Source organism: Apium graveolens, chromosome 11 (genome assembly GCF_009905375.1).
Source record: "Apium graveolens cultivar Ventura chromosome 11, ASM990537v1, whole genome shotgun sequence".
NCBI lineage: Eukaryota > Viridiplantae > Streptophyta > Magnoliopsida > Apiales > Apiaceae > Apium > Apium graveolens.
This window is the reverse complement of record NC_133657.1, coordinates 2,628,373-2,644,212: the sequence shown is the minus strand read 5'-3', so window position 1 is coordinate 2,644,212 and position 15,840 is coordinate 2,628,373. Positions and strand designations below refer to the sequence as shown.

Here is a 15,840-nt window from a genome sequence, read left to right as displayed (position 1 = left end):
GGAGGTGGGGGAGGTAAGGTACCTGGAGATGAGACATACTACATATGGTGAATGAGATAAGGAGAGAGGCCTTCATCTAAAAACTCATAAGTTATGGCAGTAGGAGTATGCAACTTAGCAAAAGAAACACGGTTTCATCAAAAAGTACATGACGACATATGATGATTTTGTTTGAGGAAAGATCATAACATTTATAGCCTCTATGGTTCGGAGGGAATCCTAAAAACACACAAGGAATATAACGGGGTTGGAGCTTATTTATCGTGGTGGAAGGAAATAGAGGATAACAAAGACACCCAAAAACCCGTAAGTGAGAATATGAAGGTACCCTATGATATAGAACACGAAGAGGAGACTTGTTCCCTAACAACTTGCTAGGTAAAATGTTATGCAAATAAGTTACCGTTTGTAAAGCATGGTGCCAAAATGATGGTGGTAGAGAGGCATGAGAAAGGAGAGTGCGAGTGATATTATTAAGTGACCTTAATTTTCTTTCGGCTTTACCATTTTGTGAAGAAGTATGAGGACAAGAGAGATGGAAAAACACCCCATTTGACTCACAAAATTCCCAAAAAGAACGATTATCATACTCTCGCCTATTGTCACATTGGATATTTTTGATAGGACGCTCAAATTGTGTGCGAATATAAGATTGAAACACTAAAAATGTATCAAACACATCTGATTTTTTAGCCAATGGAAAAGTCCACACAAAATTAGTAAAATCATCCAAAATGAGCATATAATAACGATGTCCCGAAGAATTCAAAACAGGAGATGTCCAAAGATCACTATGTATTATATCAAACGGCAAAGTAGTAGATGACATAGAAGAATAAAATGGCAACTTAATGTGTTTCCCAAGAACACAAGAATGACAAATACTAGAACTTGAAGTTCGATTACATTCAATACTTTTATTACTACGAAGAGTATGTAAAATACTCGACCCGGGATGACCTAATCGATCATGCCAAAGAGAAGGTGCTAACGCTGCAAAACTCGAAGGTGAAGATAAATATGTGGATTTGGTGAGAGGATAAAGATCATCTGTGCTATTACATCTCATTATAGGCCTCCCCGTCCGATAATCCTTCATAAAGAAACCATAAGGGTCAAACTCAACAGTCACATTATTATCAGTGGTAAATTTTCGAACTGAAATAAGATTTTTTATGAGTTTGGGAGCATGGAGTACATCGTTTAGGGATAAGGGAGGATTAGGGGAAGATAGAGTAGTATGACCACAACCATTAATTGGAATAGTATGACCATTACCAACTACAATAGCATTAGGATGATTGCTCAAATTAAAGTAAGACGAGAGATTACCGTTGGAGGATGTCATATGAGAAGTGGCGCCGGTGTCCATGTACCACGAGGGGTCGGGTTGATGCAATGTCAGAGTGTGCATAGCCGACTCAATATTTGTTGGAGCGTACTGCATAGGCTGAGTTGAAGCTGCATAGACTTGTGGACGAGGACCTAATAAACCAGGCTGCTTAGGTGGGCCTTGAGTACGTGCCCAGCCTTTATTGGGGTATGAACATGGAGGGGTAGCCCAGTGAGGCATCCATCCCCAACCCGGGTACTGTGCCCACTGCGGCTGCTGCCAGGGAGCCGGAGGAGACGACCACTGCTGTTGACCAGAGCTTCCACGGCCGCTACCCTTGCCACAAGATTGCTTTCAGTTCACCGAGTTTTTCTGCTTTGTGCGGCCACGCGAACCCCCAGTATTAACATGACCATCATCAGAATTGTCACGGGACTGAACCACCATAGTTGTCGCAGACCCTATGGCGGCTTGCTTTGCGAGTCCGGCCTCCTCCAGTGTAAGCATCAACCGAGCTTGAGAAAACAGAGGAAGGGGATTGCTCTGTCGAATAAGGGTAGCAACACCCTTGTATGCTTCGGTGAGTCCAGAAACCAATTGGAGAACCAATCGTTTATTATCCACTGGTGCCGCAACACCCCTCAATTGATCGGAGAGACTCTTGAGGTGTTGGCAATAGACCGAGACGTTTGGAAAATCCTCCATCTTTGTGGTTGAAAATTCCTGTTCAAGAGTCAAGGCACGAGAATTCTGATTATCCTGGAATAAATCACGCAACCTATCCCATGCCTCCATAGTTGTAGCATCTGGTTCGATAATGGTGAGCAATAGGTCATTGGAGATGGTGGAATAAATCCACGAGATTACAGCAGCGTCCAGAGTAGATCAAGTTTCCTTTTCCTCATCAGTGACAGGAACCTTCTCCTTCCCCTTAGGCGGAGGGATAATATGGTCTAACACTTTGTGAGAACGAGCATGAATCTTAAATAATTCTGCCCATGTGGAGTACTGAGAGTTTTGCAATTCAAGAACAATCGGAATGTTGTTTTTGATATTGTTGACAGTAAGAGCAGGGTGGAACAAGGAGTGGGACGAGGATTTTGGTTCCCCCATAGCAAAAATTAGAGACGAAAAAGAGAAGAAGAGAAGAATAGAAGAATAGCGGAAAAGCTAGGGTACAGCGGAAAGGCAATCGCCCTAGGGCTCTGATACCATAAAAGAATGTTTTCCGTGAATGTTTCCTCCATTACTCATTGATATTTATACAAATACACATACAAGCCATAATCCTACGAGCTTTCAGTTTGATCTATATACTAATATACATCTGGTGTAATGTAAGATGCAGATAATCTGAACAATTGTTCTGTAATGCTTCCTGCTATTCGTGGTTTCAATCATTCCATGTTCTGTTTTAGGCATCTCGACTTGACTATAATGTTTATGGTACTCGTACTGTCGTACAGAGCATTATGATGCTTTTGTTCAGTTGGCATCATGCACTCACCTCACACAATATGTTGTTGATACTTGATTCAGTTACATATCCATAACTTACATATCCATAAACCTATATATATTAGGATGCAGAACTTCTTTTGAGTAATTGCATATTATTATTGTTGCACATGTTTGTTGTATAAGTCTAGCATGCAGCTGGACGCTTTTTCTGCAAGGACACTTCATCACAAAATATATATAATTACTCGCTTTATCTTTACTATCATGGAGGTATGCTGTACTCATTGCAGATTAGACAGTGCTTCACTGGCCTTTAAGCATAGTCTGAAAACGGGTGCATTGTTGAAGAAGATTGTGTATCTTGCATTAATATATAGGTCTGTTAATCAGAACAAACTCATTTCCAGAAGTCGTGGAGATTGTTTACGAAATGCTTAACGCCAACCATTGCCTCGGAACATCATCTTAGTGCCCTTTTAATCTATAGGCTTGGATGTGCTTAAGTAACCAGAACGGCTTTGCTGCTTACAATGCCTTAAGTAGTGCATACTTCTCATGCAGGGACAAAGGTGAAGGACTTCAAACATACAAAATCATGAGAAGAAAAGGGATTCCGGGTGATTTAAGAACGCCCAATGTGCTATTATCTGGTGTAGAATGATGTTAGAGGAAGTTATCGTAGAGGAAGAAGTTGAGGCGATCTTTGATACTGTCCAAGAGGCTCCGTCCCTTTTATGGGACGTTTGAACAAATCATTCATTTTTATGTGGCCATTTTTGTCCAAAATTGAATGGCGGTGCCATAGAAATGAATGATTTGTTCAAACGTCCCATAAAACGGAAACTAATTCAGCTGGAAAATAATAGGGTTGAATCTTACGAGTCTCAACTTTGCTAAAAAGAAAAAATTCATCATAAGATACACAAAAGCTGGAAATAAAACCGCCAGATAAAACATATTCATTCTACAATAAAACTAAGATGGTAGCTAAACTGATGCTATGTCATGGGGTGACAGAAGAGAGCAAGCATTATTCCTGTCAACATACGCGAAAATACTTTTCAGAAGACGATTTTCCTGGAAGAACTGATCCCCTTTCATCATTCTGTCTATGTCCACCACTGCCCTTCAACAGAGGTTTTGACGCTTCTTTGTGAGTTTCAGATGAGCATTTGCGGCGTCGCTCATTATGTCCGGCCAAGCGTCTGCGGCAACTTCTCTTTGCATTGTCAAACTCTGTTAATTCATGAAACCTACATTGGATGCATTATCAAAATATCCCCTTGCTCCCGAGTTTAAAAAAAGGTGGAAAACAAGTGAAAGGTAAGTAAAATAGTTTCACTTTCATTCCTAATCGTACTCCCGAATTTTTAAAAGGAACGAACGCAAGTGGTCATGAATGTAAATTTTACATACTTTGCCTGCAAAATTTTCATCTCATTTTTGTGATGAAAGTACTTTACATCACTATCACTTACTTTCTTCCTTAATAAAAACCCGGGAGCAAGGCCGACACTGAATTACAATCACAAGAGTATGATAGTAAAGTAAAGTCCTTGGGCAAAAACATGCTCGCATCACAGAAAATGGACTTCAACAACAAGGTTCAAGGGGGTGGAACAAACCTGCTACATTGCTGGCAAAAACGCTGCTGTTTACCAGCAAGAATGACAACAAGAGCCTTAGCATGAAGCTGACATACTTTGTGGCGGCGATAGTACTTCTCATTCGACAGATCAACACAGCAACTCTCAACCTGACATCGCGGTGGCGCCACAGTACCATAAGCACCACGAAACACTACTGCATCCTTGTTTCTACTACCCTTCTCAGAACCAACACCAGAAACACCATCCCCTTCTCCAACTTTGTCGAAGGGATTCTTGGAAGTCATGGACATATGAGCTAAGAAATTAACAGGGGGATGCAAATGTTTAATCAGTAATGTGGAAAAAAGACTTGATGCTGATCAAGAAGATAGGCACGACAAGTCAAGTGGAGAAAAATTATAGTAAAAGACTTATGAGGACCACAGCCACGGGGCGGCTTGCTATTTTGTTCATCTTAAATAACCTGTCCTTTTATTCCAAGTCTGCACGCGTCCACTCGACACATTTTACTTAAACTAAAAGATCGCAGAATCCTCTACTTTAGGACCAAATCTGAACAAGTTCTAGTTTCAAACTAACCCAATTTGGGGGCTCTTGACTCTTGACTCATTGAGATTTGGACATCACTACCTCCAAACACCACAATACGAGTATTAAGGATAATTTGCATTAACTATCCGTCCCAGAAATCTTAAAATAGGTAATTTATGACTTAAAATGAATAAATAGATAAATCTTTATGAGTTGTATAAATGTTAGGATAAAAGTCAGAATTTTTTTTACTTAATTGAACAATAATAAATAAATTATAAATAAAGTTATCTTAATTTGTGATTATTATATTAGAAAAATAGTTTATAACATATTTTTTAAAACTAAAGTTAATAAAAAAATAAAAATTCAAAATAAGTTAAGAAAAAGTACGTTATTACTAATATTCAATTTATCAGCTTATAAGTTATAAATATAACTTATAAGTTGGGTCGAAAAACACTCAGAAATAAATCGTTATGGGCTTATAAGTTATAAATAACTTATAAATTGGCAGACAAACAAGATGGATATGTCATCACAATTGACGATCATATACTGTGCACACAAAATTTCTGCATTAACATGAAAGGAAATGGTTTGTCGATCCGACTAAAATGTAAAATGTAGTAGCATCGGTTGGCAATTCATTGCAAGTCATATAAATTGCCAAAGTAAGCCGATAAACTGAGAGCATCTCCCGATATTCATTAGCTATATTAGTAGAAAATAGATATTATGTAAAAATTGATGAACCTGTAAGAAATTGTGCTTCAGTAGTATTAGCTATAATGATTAGCTATATTCAAAAAATAGTTTTTATTGTTATTTTCAAATTTTAATAGTTATGTTTTATCAAAAAGGGTTGGTAAGAAATTATTAATAAAAAATATTTTTTTTAACTTAAATATAAGTGGAAATAATATATATATATGTATAAAATAAAAATATTTACTGATGTTATTATAATATTTAAATCATGAAAAAAATTAGTTAACAAACATTAATTTTATATATTATAAAATATTTAACTAATTTTTTATCCAAGTAATATTTAATAGTTTTTTATATAAAAATGTACAATAAAAAATAATATAAGTAATTAATAAAATTGGTTAACATAATTTTTTTACAGCTTTTTGATATTAAATTTTTACAATGAATATTACATAAAGTTAAAATATAAAATTAAATTAGTAATTATATATATATATATTAAATGTAATTATTATATATATATAAATGTAATTTTTTGTAAAACTCCATTCAATTCTAAAATCCCAAACCTTAATTATATATATTTGATGAAGCCCAGATGTTCTAGCGGAAGGTTTACCCTGGAGGGAAAATAAGCCGCATACAAATGTAGCATGCCTTTTTCTCGGCATCTAAAATTTTATCTAACAAGTATCTCTTGGAGTATTGTTTTTTTTACATATTATCTATATTTTTAAAATTAGAGTTGCCTAGATATTATTGCTAACAGGTGCTCTCCCTTGGAGATGCTCTGAGTGCCTCAGATCAAATTATTTATGTACTAATGCGCGGATCGAAAAATCTAAATTTTTAAGGGACATATTTTTTTTTATATACTTAAAGAAAGAAAAAAAATTATAAAATATAATTATAAAATAAATTTTAGGAATACATTTTTAATTTTTATTCTAAAAAACTATTTAAAAATAAGATTTTTTCACTTGGACCGACACTAATACTATTATTATCTTATTTGTTGTCATTATTTTTATTTAATGCCACCGGACACAAAAAAAAATTCTTCAAGTTTTATTTATGTCAGGAACTGCCTTCCAATGAAGGATGGATTCACCTAGATAGATTACCAAAATGTGTTTTAACGAACCATGAGAGGAGGCGTACGGGGGCACTAGGCATTATTATAATTGTTGTCACGTCTGTTGCATCACGTCAAACTTGACACGGCAATTTTGAACACGAAATAACACGGAAATTTAGTGATTGTATTTGGTTTTTAGTATATTTTTTATTACACATCATGAAAATATACGAACACGAAAGTAAACGATCGAGATTCAGTTTCGATTTTGTGTTTTTCCCTTCGAGTACACGACATGACACGTAATATACGATATAAATAAATATTATAATTAAATATTAATATTTATAATGAATATCTATATTATCTTAAAGGCTACTAATGCCCATTTAGAATTTGCCCACTAAATTTAGCCATGAATTTACCCATGACCCACTATCCATGACCCATTTAATTTTTTTACACATAAAACATTATATTATATACATATTCATGGATCTTTTAAGATTTAAATATTTTATAACTCATATACAAACTAACCTATTATACAGCTAGACCCCCCTAATTGTAGCAACTGATTAGTACGTTCAAATTTTTTTGACTTTTTTTCTCTCTCAAACTGGTGCTAAATGTAGTAACTGATTAATAGGTTTCCTATGTTGTTCTTCTCAATCGAACGATTTTGCTCCGCCGATCTCCTGTCAAGCATGGATTCACGTTCCCTGGAAGGCTCAGGCTCTGCAAGGACATCACTTTTAGGTTTGATTTCATCATGAATAACTGTTAACTATTATGCACGTTAAATATTATATGATTTTGAATGTATTTATGTTTTTGTCCGTAGGGTTGAAATGTTTGATTCGTAGCCAAGATTCATCAGATCAGGGCTCAAATCAATCTTCACTGTTGCAGGCTATCCCAAGTTTTCTTGTTTCTGAGTCGAATGGTGAATATCATTCTTCCTCTTACATTTTGTATGTAGATTGTAATCCAATTCATGTTCTTATATTCGTCTCATTGAATCAGTTGTGAAGCGTAGAAACGTATGTGTTGAAAAAGAAAATCAGAGTCCCAATGTTATAGTCTCGAATACACAGTCACCAGGTTCTGCATTATCATCTGGTATGTTTTCCATTATATTTGTTTATTATCTGTTACATTAGTGAATGTTGGGAACTCATGATTCATATGCATTTTGTAGTTGGATTTAGGTCTCCTTTACAACCATTATTCAATAGTAATACAAATGTATTGCGAGATTCCAGTCCACACAATCCATCTAATTTTGTTGCTGATGTTTCGTCTAATAGAACCACCCGGACTTCCTTCGCAGGTATTTGGATTTTTTTTACCAATGTAAAGTGCAGAAGTGGGAATGTTTGTATGACTATTTTTTCTGTTTTTTTTGTGTTGTAGCTTTGAAACGCATGAGCAGAAGTGTGGGTTTGAGACCTCTTGGTGGATCAAATAGCACGCCTGTCAGTGTACAAATTTCACCTATTTCGGGGATTACAGTTGAAGAGAATAACACTCCAATTGCTAGGTGCATGGATCAACCTGCTACACTCTCAGATATTACCAATTTGCCGTGTACGTTATATTATAACTTTATACTGAAATAAAGATTTTTGTATGCTCTGTTGCGTTTACTAAATTGCTAACATTATATTATGTTGTTTGTTACAGCTGTGAAACGTAGAGTACGTGGTCGCAATATTGAGAATATTTTAGCTATTAATAACAGTGTTTCAACGAATAACCAAGAAAAAAAAATTACGCCTTCAGAAGAATCATGTGTGTTACCTATTAATCAGTTTATGGAATTTCTAATTTATAAAATTTGCAATACTTTACGTTTTATTTGCTATTACGACCAACAAGAATCCATTGTTATTTCTTGATGCAGCTAAGAAATGTAGATTACGTGGTTCTAATGTTGATAATAGGAAGACAATATCACATAGTAAGTTTTGTGTGATGCACATTAATACATGATTATGCATGTTCATTTATAAGATTTCATGTTTTTATTGTTGTGAAAATAATTAAAAATCCATTTGTGTATTTTGTTGCAGCTAAGAAATGCAGGGTACGTGGCCCTAATATTGAGAAGATTTATACAGATCCCGTGTGTACGTTTTGTTATTACATGTTTCCTGATATGCAAATTTATAAAAAAAATTACCTTGCTGGGATTAATCCCATTATTACCATTCACTGATTTGTATGTTGAAGTATTTGTTCACTCTTCAACAGTGATAGGAAAAAGACATGGCAAATCCTCTATGAATAATGGTGACGCATTGTCAAAGTCTAATAAAATATTTGAACATGGACGAATGAGTCAACCTCCGACGTCTCCTTTACGGTCAAGTTTTCATAATCCCCATGAACTAAAGTCAAGAAAGAGTAAAGGAAAGGATAAAGAACAAGCATCTCCAGAAAAGAGGAATTTGATATCAGATTTTGACAATGTGGTTGAATTTGTGGATTCAGAGTCAAGTGATTCAGATGTTGGAATTGATGATATGTATCATGATGACATGGAAGAGGTAATATTGAATCAGAATTTGTGGCGTGGATATATGGATCTTGGTCCTCCGTCAAAGTTGTGCAATAAATGTGGTGCTACTATGTGGAACGAAGAGCGTAATAATAAATCATGTCCGCGTAAAGAGCCCACATTTTCTATGTGTTGTCGTAATGGTCAGATACATTTGCCAAAAGAAAGGCCGCCACCAGAACCACTAGCTTCTTTGTTACTTAGTGGTGAGAAATCGAGGCATTTTAAACAGTACATAAGAGTGTACAACTGCATGTTCCAATTCACTTCCACCGGTGGTAAGATTGATAACTCGATAAACAGAGGTAGCTCTCCGTATTGTTTTCGCTTACAAGGTCAAAACTATCATTTGGTTGGGAGTTTAGTACCGTTAGATGGATCTTCACCCAAATTCTGCCAGCTCTACATATACGACACGCAAAATGAGGTTGAGAATAGAATCAATGCAATGGGAGGTGCTTTTGACAATGTTGATCCAGATATTGTCGAGGAACTTTTAGGTATGTTAGACAAGAACAATGAGTTAGTCAAAGCTTTTCGCATGGCTCAGAATCGGTTTGAAAATGAAGAGCTGGATGAGTTTAAGTTAGTCCTCATATCATCTCAATCTTCTAGCGGTAGACCAAACCATATTACTCCATCTGATGAAGTTGCTGCTTTCATTGTTAGTGATGATATGGATACCGGTGGTTTTAGAGACACGATTGTGAATTCCAAACAAGAAGGATTGAAGAGGATATATGAAACAGATCCACATTTCATACAGTTGCAATATCCATTACTGTTTCCTTGGGGAACTGAGGGTTATCATAAATGTATACCTCTGATAAGCAATAAATACTCTGAAATAGAGAATTTAGATGATAAAGACCTTGATCCTGACTCAATACAGAGGCGACATGTTTCACTAAGAGAATATTATTGTTACAAGATTATGATACGCACTTCTGAAGGTATTTATTAAAAGTAAGCAATGTGATTAGAATATAAAATGCGTAATGGCTATGTGCATATTCTCACCATCGTCTCATTAATTTCAGGTTTAACTCCACACCTTGCATGACGTTTGTGGCAACAATATGTTGTGGATCAGTTTGCTACCATTGAACAATATAGATTAGACTGGGTTTCAACGCATCAAACTACCATCCGTGCTGATTTGTATAATTCTGTACGTGATGCTCTCAGTAAAGGAGACCATGATCCAATGCATGTTGGAAAAGCTGTTATACTGCCTGCTTCATTCACTGGATCCCAACGATACATGTCTCAATACTTTAAGGATTCCTTGGCGATATGTCGTGCAATTGGTCATCCATCCTTATTTCTCACCATGACTTGCAACTCAAAGTGGTCAGAGATACAAGAAATGCTTAAATAGTTGCCCAATATTGATCCTGTTGATGCACCGGATATTGTTTCTCGCGTGTTTAAACTGAAGCTTGATCAGCTATTAGATTTGATTAAAAAGAAGAACTACTTTGGAAAGTGTATAGGAGGTAAATTTATTTTTCTGGACACCGACAATTTTACATTTAATTTTTTTAATCATATCTACACACATACATAGATTTAATATTTGCTTTACTTATGTTTTGCACAGTTATGCATGTAATTGAATTCCAGAAGCGTGGTTTGCCACACGTGCATATGCTAATCTGGCTGAGCCCTGAAAGCAGACCTAATTCTATTGAAAAGGTTGACCAGTTGGTTTCTGCTGAAATACCAGATAAGAATTCTGATCCAATAGCATATGAAGCTGTTAAAAACTACATGATGCATGGACCCTGTGGTAAAGACTTATACACATCTCCATGTATGGTTAAAGGAAAATGCATGCGTCATTTCCCAAAGAGGTGTAAATAAATAGAATGATACATATGTTCTGTAATAAGCCTATTTTATTATTAATCTCGACGCATGTAATGTTTTGTTTTGCAGGTTTAATGGTAATACCTATTTTGACGATTGTGGTTTTCCTGTTTATCGAAGGCGTAACACTGGTAGAGTTATCAACAAAAAAGGGATCAACCTTGACAATCAATATGTAGTTCCATACAATCGAGATCTTTTATTACGGTTTCAGTGTCATATAAATCTGGAAATTTGTAACAGTTCAAGATCGTTGAAATATCTCTTCAAGTATTGTTTAAAGGGTCATGACACTGCTACAATGTTGTTGAAGAAGAAAAGTAACAAATTAGGGAGTGAACAAACTGCAAGATCCGTGAAGAATTTGGATTAGGTAAAGAATTTTCTTGATGGTAGATATGTTTGTGCATCTGAGGCATCGTGGAGGATTTTTGGGTTTGACATTCACCATCGTTCCCCAAGTGTTGAACGTTTACCAATACATTTGCCCGGTCAAAAGTACTTGAATTTTCAGAGTTCTGCAGATTTGGAGAATGTGTGCAATAACGCGACTTCCAAAAAAAGTAAACTAGAGGCTTGGTTTGTAGCTAACAGTGAATTTCCACAAGCTCAAAATTTTACGTATTCTGACTTTCCCACCCAGTTTACATGGATAAAGAAAACTGCTAAATGGAAGCTTAGACAAAGAGGTGATGTGGTTGGGAGGTTAGCAGAGGTTCATGCAACAACTGGTGAATTATTGTATCTTCGAATGCTGTTACTTAGATGTAAAGGTGCTTTATCTTTCTCTCAGTTGCGCACTATTGATGGAACTACATATGATACATTTAAGGAAGCATGTGGTGCTCTTGGTCTGTTGAATAATGACAAGCAATGACATGATGCTTTGGAAGAAAATGCATTCTCAGATATGCCAACCCAAATTCGGGCTATGTTTGTTAACATACTGGCATATTGTTCAGTGTCTGATCCGCTTGCACTATGGGAAAAATACTGGCCAGCATTGTCAGACGATGTTCTTTATATTAGGCGTAAGATTTCAGATAACATTCATTTAACACTGTCCGAGTATGAAATCCAGAACTATGCTTTAGCATGTGTGTGATCAATATTAAATACATGATACGTTTGTTACTTTGTAGTATTATTTTTATTATTTTTATTTAGATGTCGGAACATTTACCAATTTTTTTTTGTGCAGAGATTGAAAAGTTGTTAAATAATATGGGATGAAGCTCCAATGTAGCATCGCTATGCATTTGAAGCCGTGTGCAGAAGCTTGCGAGACATAATGGTCGCCGTTGATGTAGAACGAGGAAAAAGACCCTTTGGTGGTATTACAGTTGTTTTTGGAGGCGATTTTCGGCAGATATTACCTGTTCTGCCTAAGGCTGGAAGGGCTGAAATAGTGAATGCATCATTTAACAAATCCCAGCTTTGAAAATCTTGCAGGGTCTTTCTTCTCAGTCAGAACATGAGATTACAATCAGGTAATTCTGAAGCTAGAAATAAAGTAATAGCTGACTTTAGTAAAAGGCAACTTGAGATTGGAGACGGAAAAGTTGAATGCATTGATACTCATCGTGCAGATGTTGAAACTGAGTTTGTAGTTCCTGATGAATATGTTGTCAAGAGTCCCTTGAAAAATCCCATTAAAACCCTAATTGACATTATATATCCAGATTTTCAGAATAACTTGCATTCACAGGAGTATCTGAGATCGAGATCTATTTTGACTCCAACAAACGTTGTAGTTGATGACATCAATGCACATATTCTTGAAAGAGTTATGGGTAATATGCATACTTATCTCAGCCAAGATTCAATTGAAGACAGGGGTGTTGACGAGAATGACTTTGATTCGTCATTTCCAGTTGAGTACCTGAACTCCATAAATATGCCATGTATGCCTAAACATGAGTTGAGTTGGAGTTGTTGTTATGTTGATGAGGAATTTAAATCAGATTATGGGTCTATGCAATGGTACAAGGATGATAGTTACCGGCTGCAAAAAAACAGTATAGAATATCAAATTCTCTGTGGATCTCAAGTTGGTATGTAACATCTAATTCCAAGAATCGATATGGTCCCAACAGACACAAATTGGCCATTTGAATTTAAAAGAACACAATTTCCTCTCCAACTATGTTTTGCCATGACTGTGAACAAGAGCCAAGGTCAATCATTGGACACAGTTGGATTGTATCTTCCTCGGCCCGTATTCTCTCATGGTCAGTTATACGTTGCAATATCCCGTGTTACATCTCCAGAAGGACTACATATTCTTATTGATGACGATAATGGGGAAAAGCACAGATATAACATCAAATGTTGTGTTTGAAAAAGTTTTCTACAACCTTCCTAAATTGTGATAATATTTGATTTAACTAACTTATTGTAATTCTTTGACCATGAGTATTTTGTACTTGAAATCCTTATTTCGTGGTATGTGAATTTTTTAATAGTTGAATTTGATTTTATTATTATAATTTTATGTCATTTCATTTGGAAAAATAATTTATTGTATTTAAAAATAATAAAAAAGAATGGCATGTATATAACAAAACTGTATAATTAGTTCCCACTAATCCATCTAACTAACTTGATGCTGAGCCAATCACATTTATCCTCATCGTATCAAATAATAATTTATCCAATCAAAGGATATGTTTATGATTCAGTTAAAGGCTGATTGGATTATCCCTTTACGGGCCTTATGTCACGTAGTAAAAGGGAAAGATCAAGTCCGCAATATATGTTTGTCGTGCACTTCATTCAACAACATGTCATCAATTATCATTCCCGTTAATATAGGGTAATGGACTACAAAAAGACCACTACGTCGGTGTGATATTCTAAGTTCAGTACCTCGATTAAGAATAGAACATGTAAGCTCTCTCAGGAGTTGTGACTTTTAAATTCTAATAATAGATCATCCTGTTTAATATAAATTACAAATTGTTTTCACAGAATCTTGCAAAGATGGAAGCCCTCATGTTTGAACACATTTTAAGTCTTGACAAGTCTAGGTCAGATTGGAAGATCAAGGCAAGAGTTACAAGAATGTGGCCTACTGTGTCTTCTGAATCAGGAATAACGAAAGGCAGGAATCTCATTCTTCTTGATGATGATATAATTACCTAATCTGTTGATTTCATTCTATATTGATTATGTTTACATTTTTAGAATGGATATTTATGATTATACTTTTCCACTTTATACTATGTGCAGAATACTCATATTCATGCATTTGCTTTTGCTGATACTTGGAAACTTATGGGGAAGAATATTGTTGAAGGAGCTGTTTATATTATTGACACGTTTATGGTTAGGCATGCTTCTGGGAATTTAAAGCCTGTTTCTACAGACACATCTATAAGATTTACAAATGCTACCACTTTCCAACCACCGATTATGTTATGATTCCAAAGTACAAATTTGAATTTATGGATTTGGGTGATTTGATGGATGAAGCCAGAAAATATGGTCCTAAATAGAATCCAGAATTTGCTATAGGTTACTTCGTATTTCCTATTTGGTTTATTATTATTCGTATTAATAATTGTTATAAAAGTTCTGACTGCAATCCATGTGTTTATATATTGTAGATATAATTGGAGTTGTTGAAGACTTTATTAAAGTAAGCAAAATCCCCACTAAGTTTGGAGATAGGGATATTGTTCGATTCAAGATTTGTGATGCAAGGTTATTCTTTTAATTCAACAAACAATTTTATATTAATTTTTACGTCGTTATCAATTTTGGGACCTTGATCAATAAATAATTAAATGTTTACTTGATTACATTGTAGCAACAAGCACAGGGTTGGTATATGGGGAGATATGGCGAAAGTTGTCAGTGATCAATATGAGGAATATAACCATGAGGAAAATGTTATTGTAATCATGACAAGCGTAAAGCTAGGAACATACAACGGTTTGATCTTTAGTATTTTATGCTATATACTAATTTGTCAGTAAGGTTATACACGGTTATATTAAATTACATTTTATGTAAGATACATATTGCTTTAAAACTTTAGATATGCTTCAAATCAGCAGCTTGGCATCCTCGAAAGTGTACTTCAATCTTGATGATGAGTGTGTACTTGAGATGAGAAACATGTACAATCTTATAAACATTTACTCCTATTCCATATTTTATCAAGATTGCATATGATATGCATTATATAATGTGTAGGCTTGAACTTGAAGGCTATAAGCCGTCGAAGGATGATGCGGATAATAGCTATGCGTTAACATTGGCCTCTCCTTATGAGTTTATAAATCTAAAAACATTAGTTGACAATGTTGCTGGCAGTGTTGAGGTTAATTCTTTTTTGACAAAAGTTTTAGAGCATTATCTTAGATTTATATGCAGTATAATTTTCATTTATAACATTATCCTCAAAATTATCATTTGCAGAAGAAATTGTATTGTGGTTTGACAATTGCTAAGTTGGAGGAAGGACATCCTTGGTTTTCATATTCATGTAGCAAATGTCATTTAGAAGTTGTTGAAGTTGGGAGTAGATTTAAATACGGTAAATGTAATCGCACTTTTCCAGTTGCTGAAAAAAGGTATTGACACATAGGAAATAATATATTTAACATTCGGTTGGTACAATTTCTTTGGATTACGAAATGTTAAATTATTTAATACTTTTTTTCACTCA

At 35.2% G+C, this 15,840-nt stretch overlaps 2 protein-coding genes across 2 annotated transcripts; one reads left to right on the top strand and one right to left on the bottom strand.

Moving 5' to 3' along the window:
- Window positions 1-3,713: 3,713 nt before the first annotated feature.
- LOC141696665 (squamosa promoter-binding protein 2-like) lies at window positions 3,714-4,861 on the bottom strand. The gene is made up of 2 exons (XM_074500778.1): window positions 4,420-4,861; window positions 3,714-4,047 (listed from the first exon to the last, which is right to left on the bottom strand). Exons 1-2 carry the CDS (start codon window positions 4,692-4,694, stop codon window positions 3,834-3,836), a joined length of 489 nt encoding a protein of 162 aa, XP_074356879.1. The 5' UTR covers window positions 4,695-4,861; the 3' UTR covers window positions 3,714-3,833.
- Window positions 4,862-12,639: 7,778 nt separating this feature from the next.
- LOC141697612 (uncharacterized) lies at window positions 12,640-13,227 on the top strand. The gene has a single exon (XM_074502094.1). It carries the CDS (start codon window positions 12,640-12,642, stop codon window positions 13,225-13,227), a length of 588 nt encoding a protein of 195 aa, XP_074358195.1.
- Window positions 13,228-15,840: the final 2,613 nt, after the last annotated feature.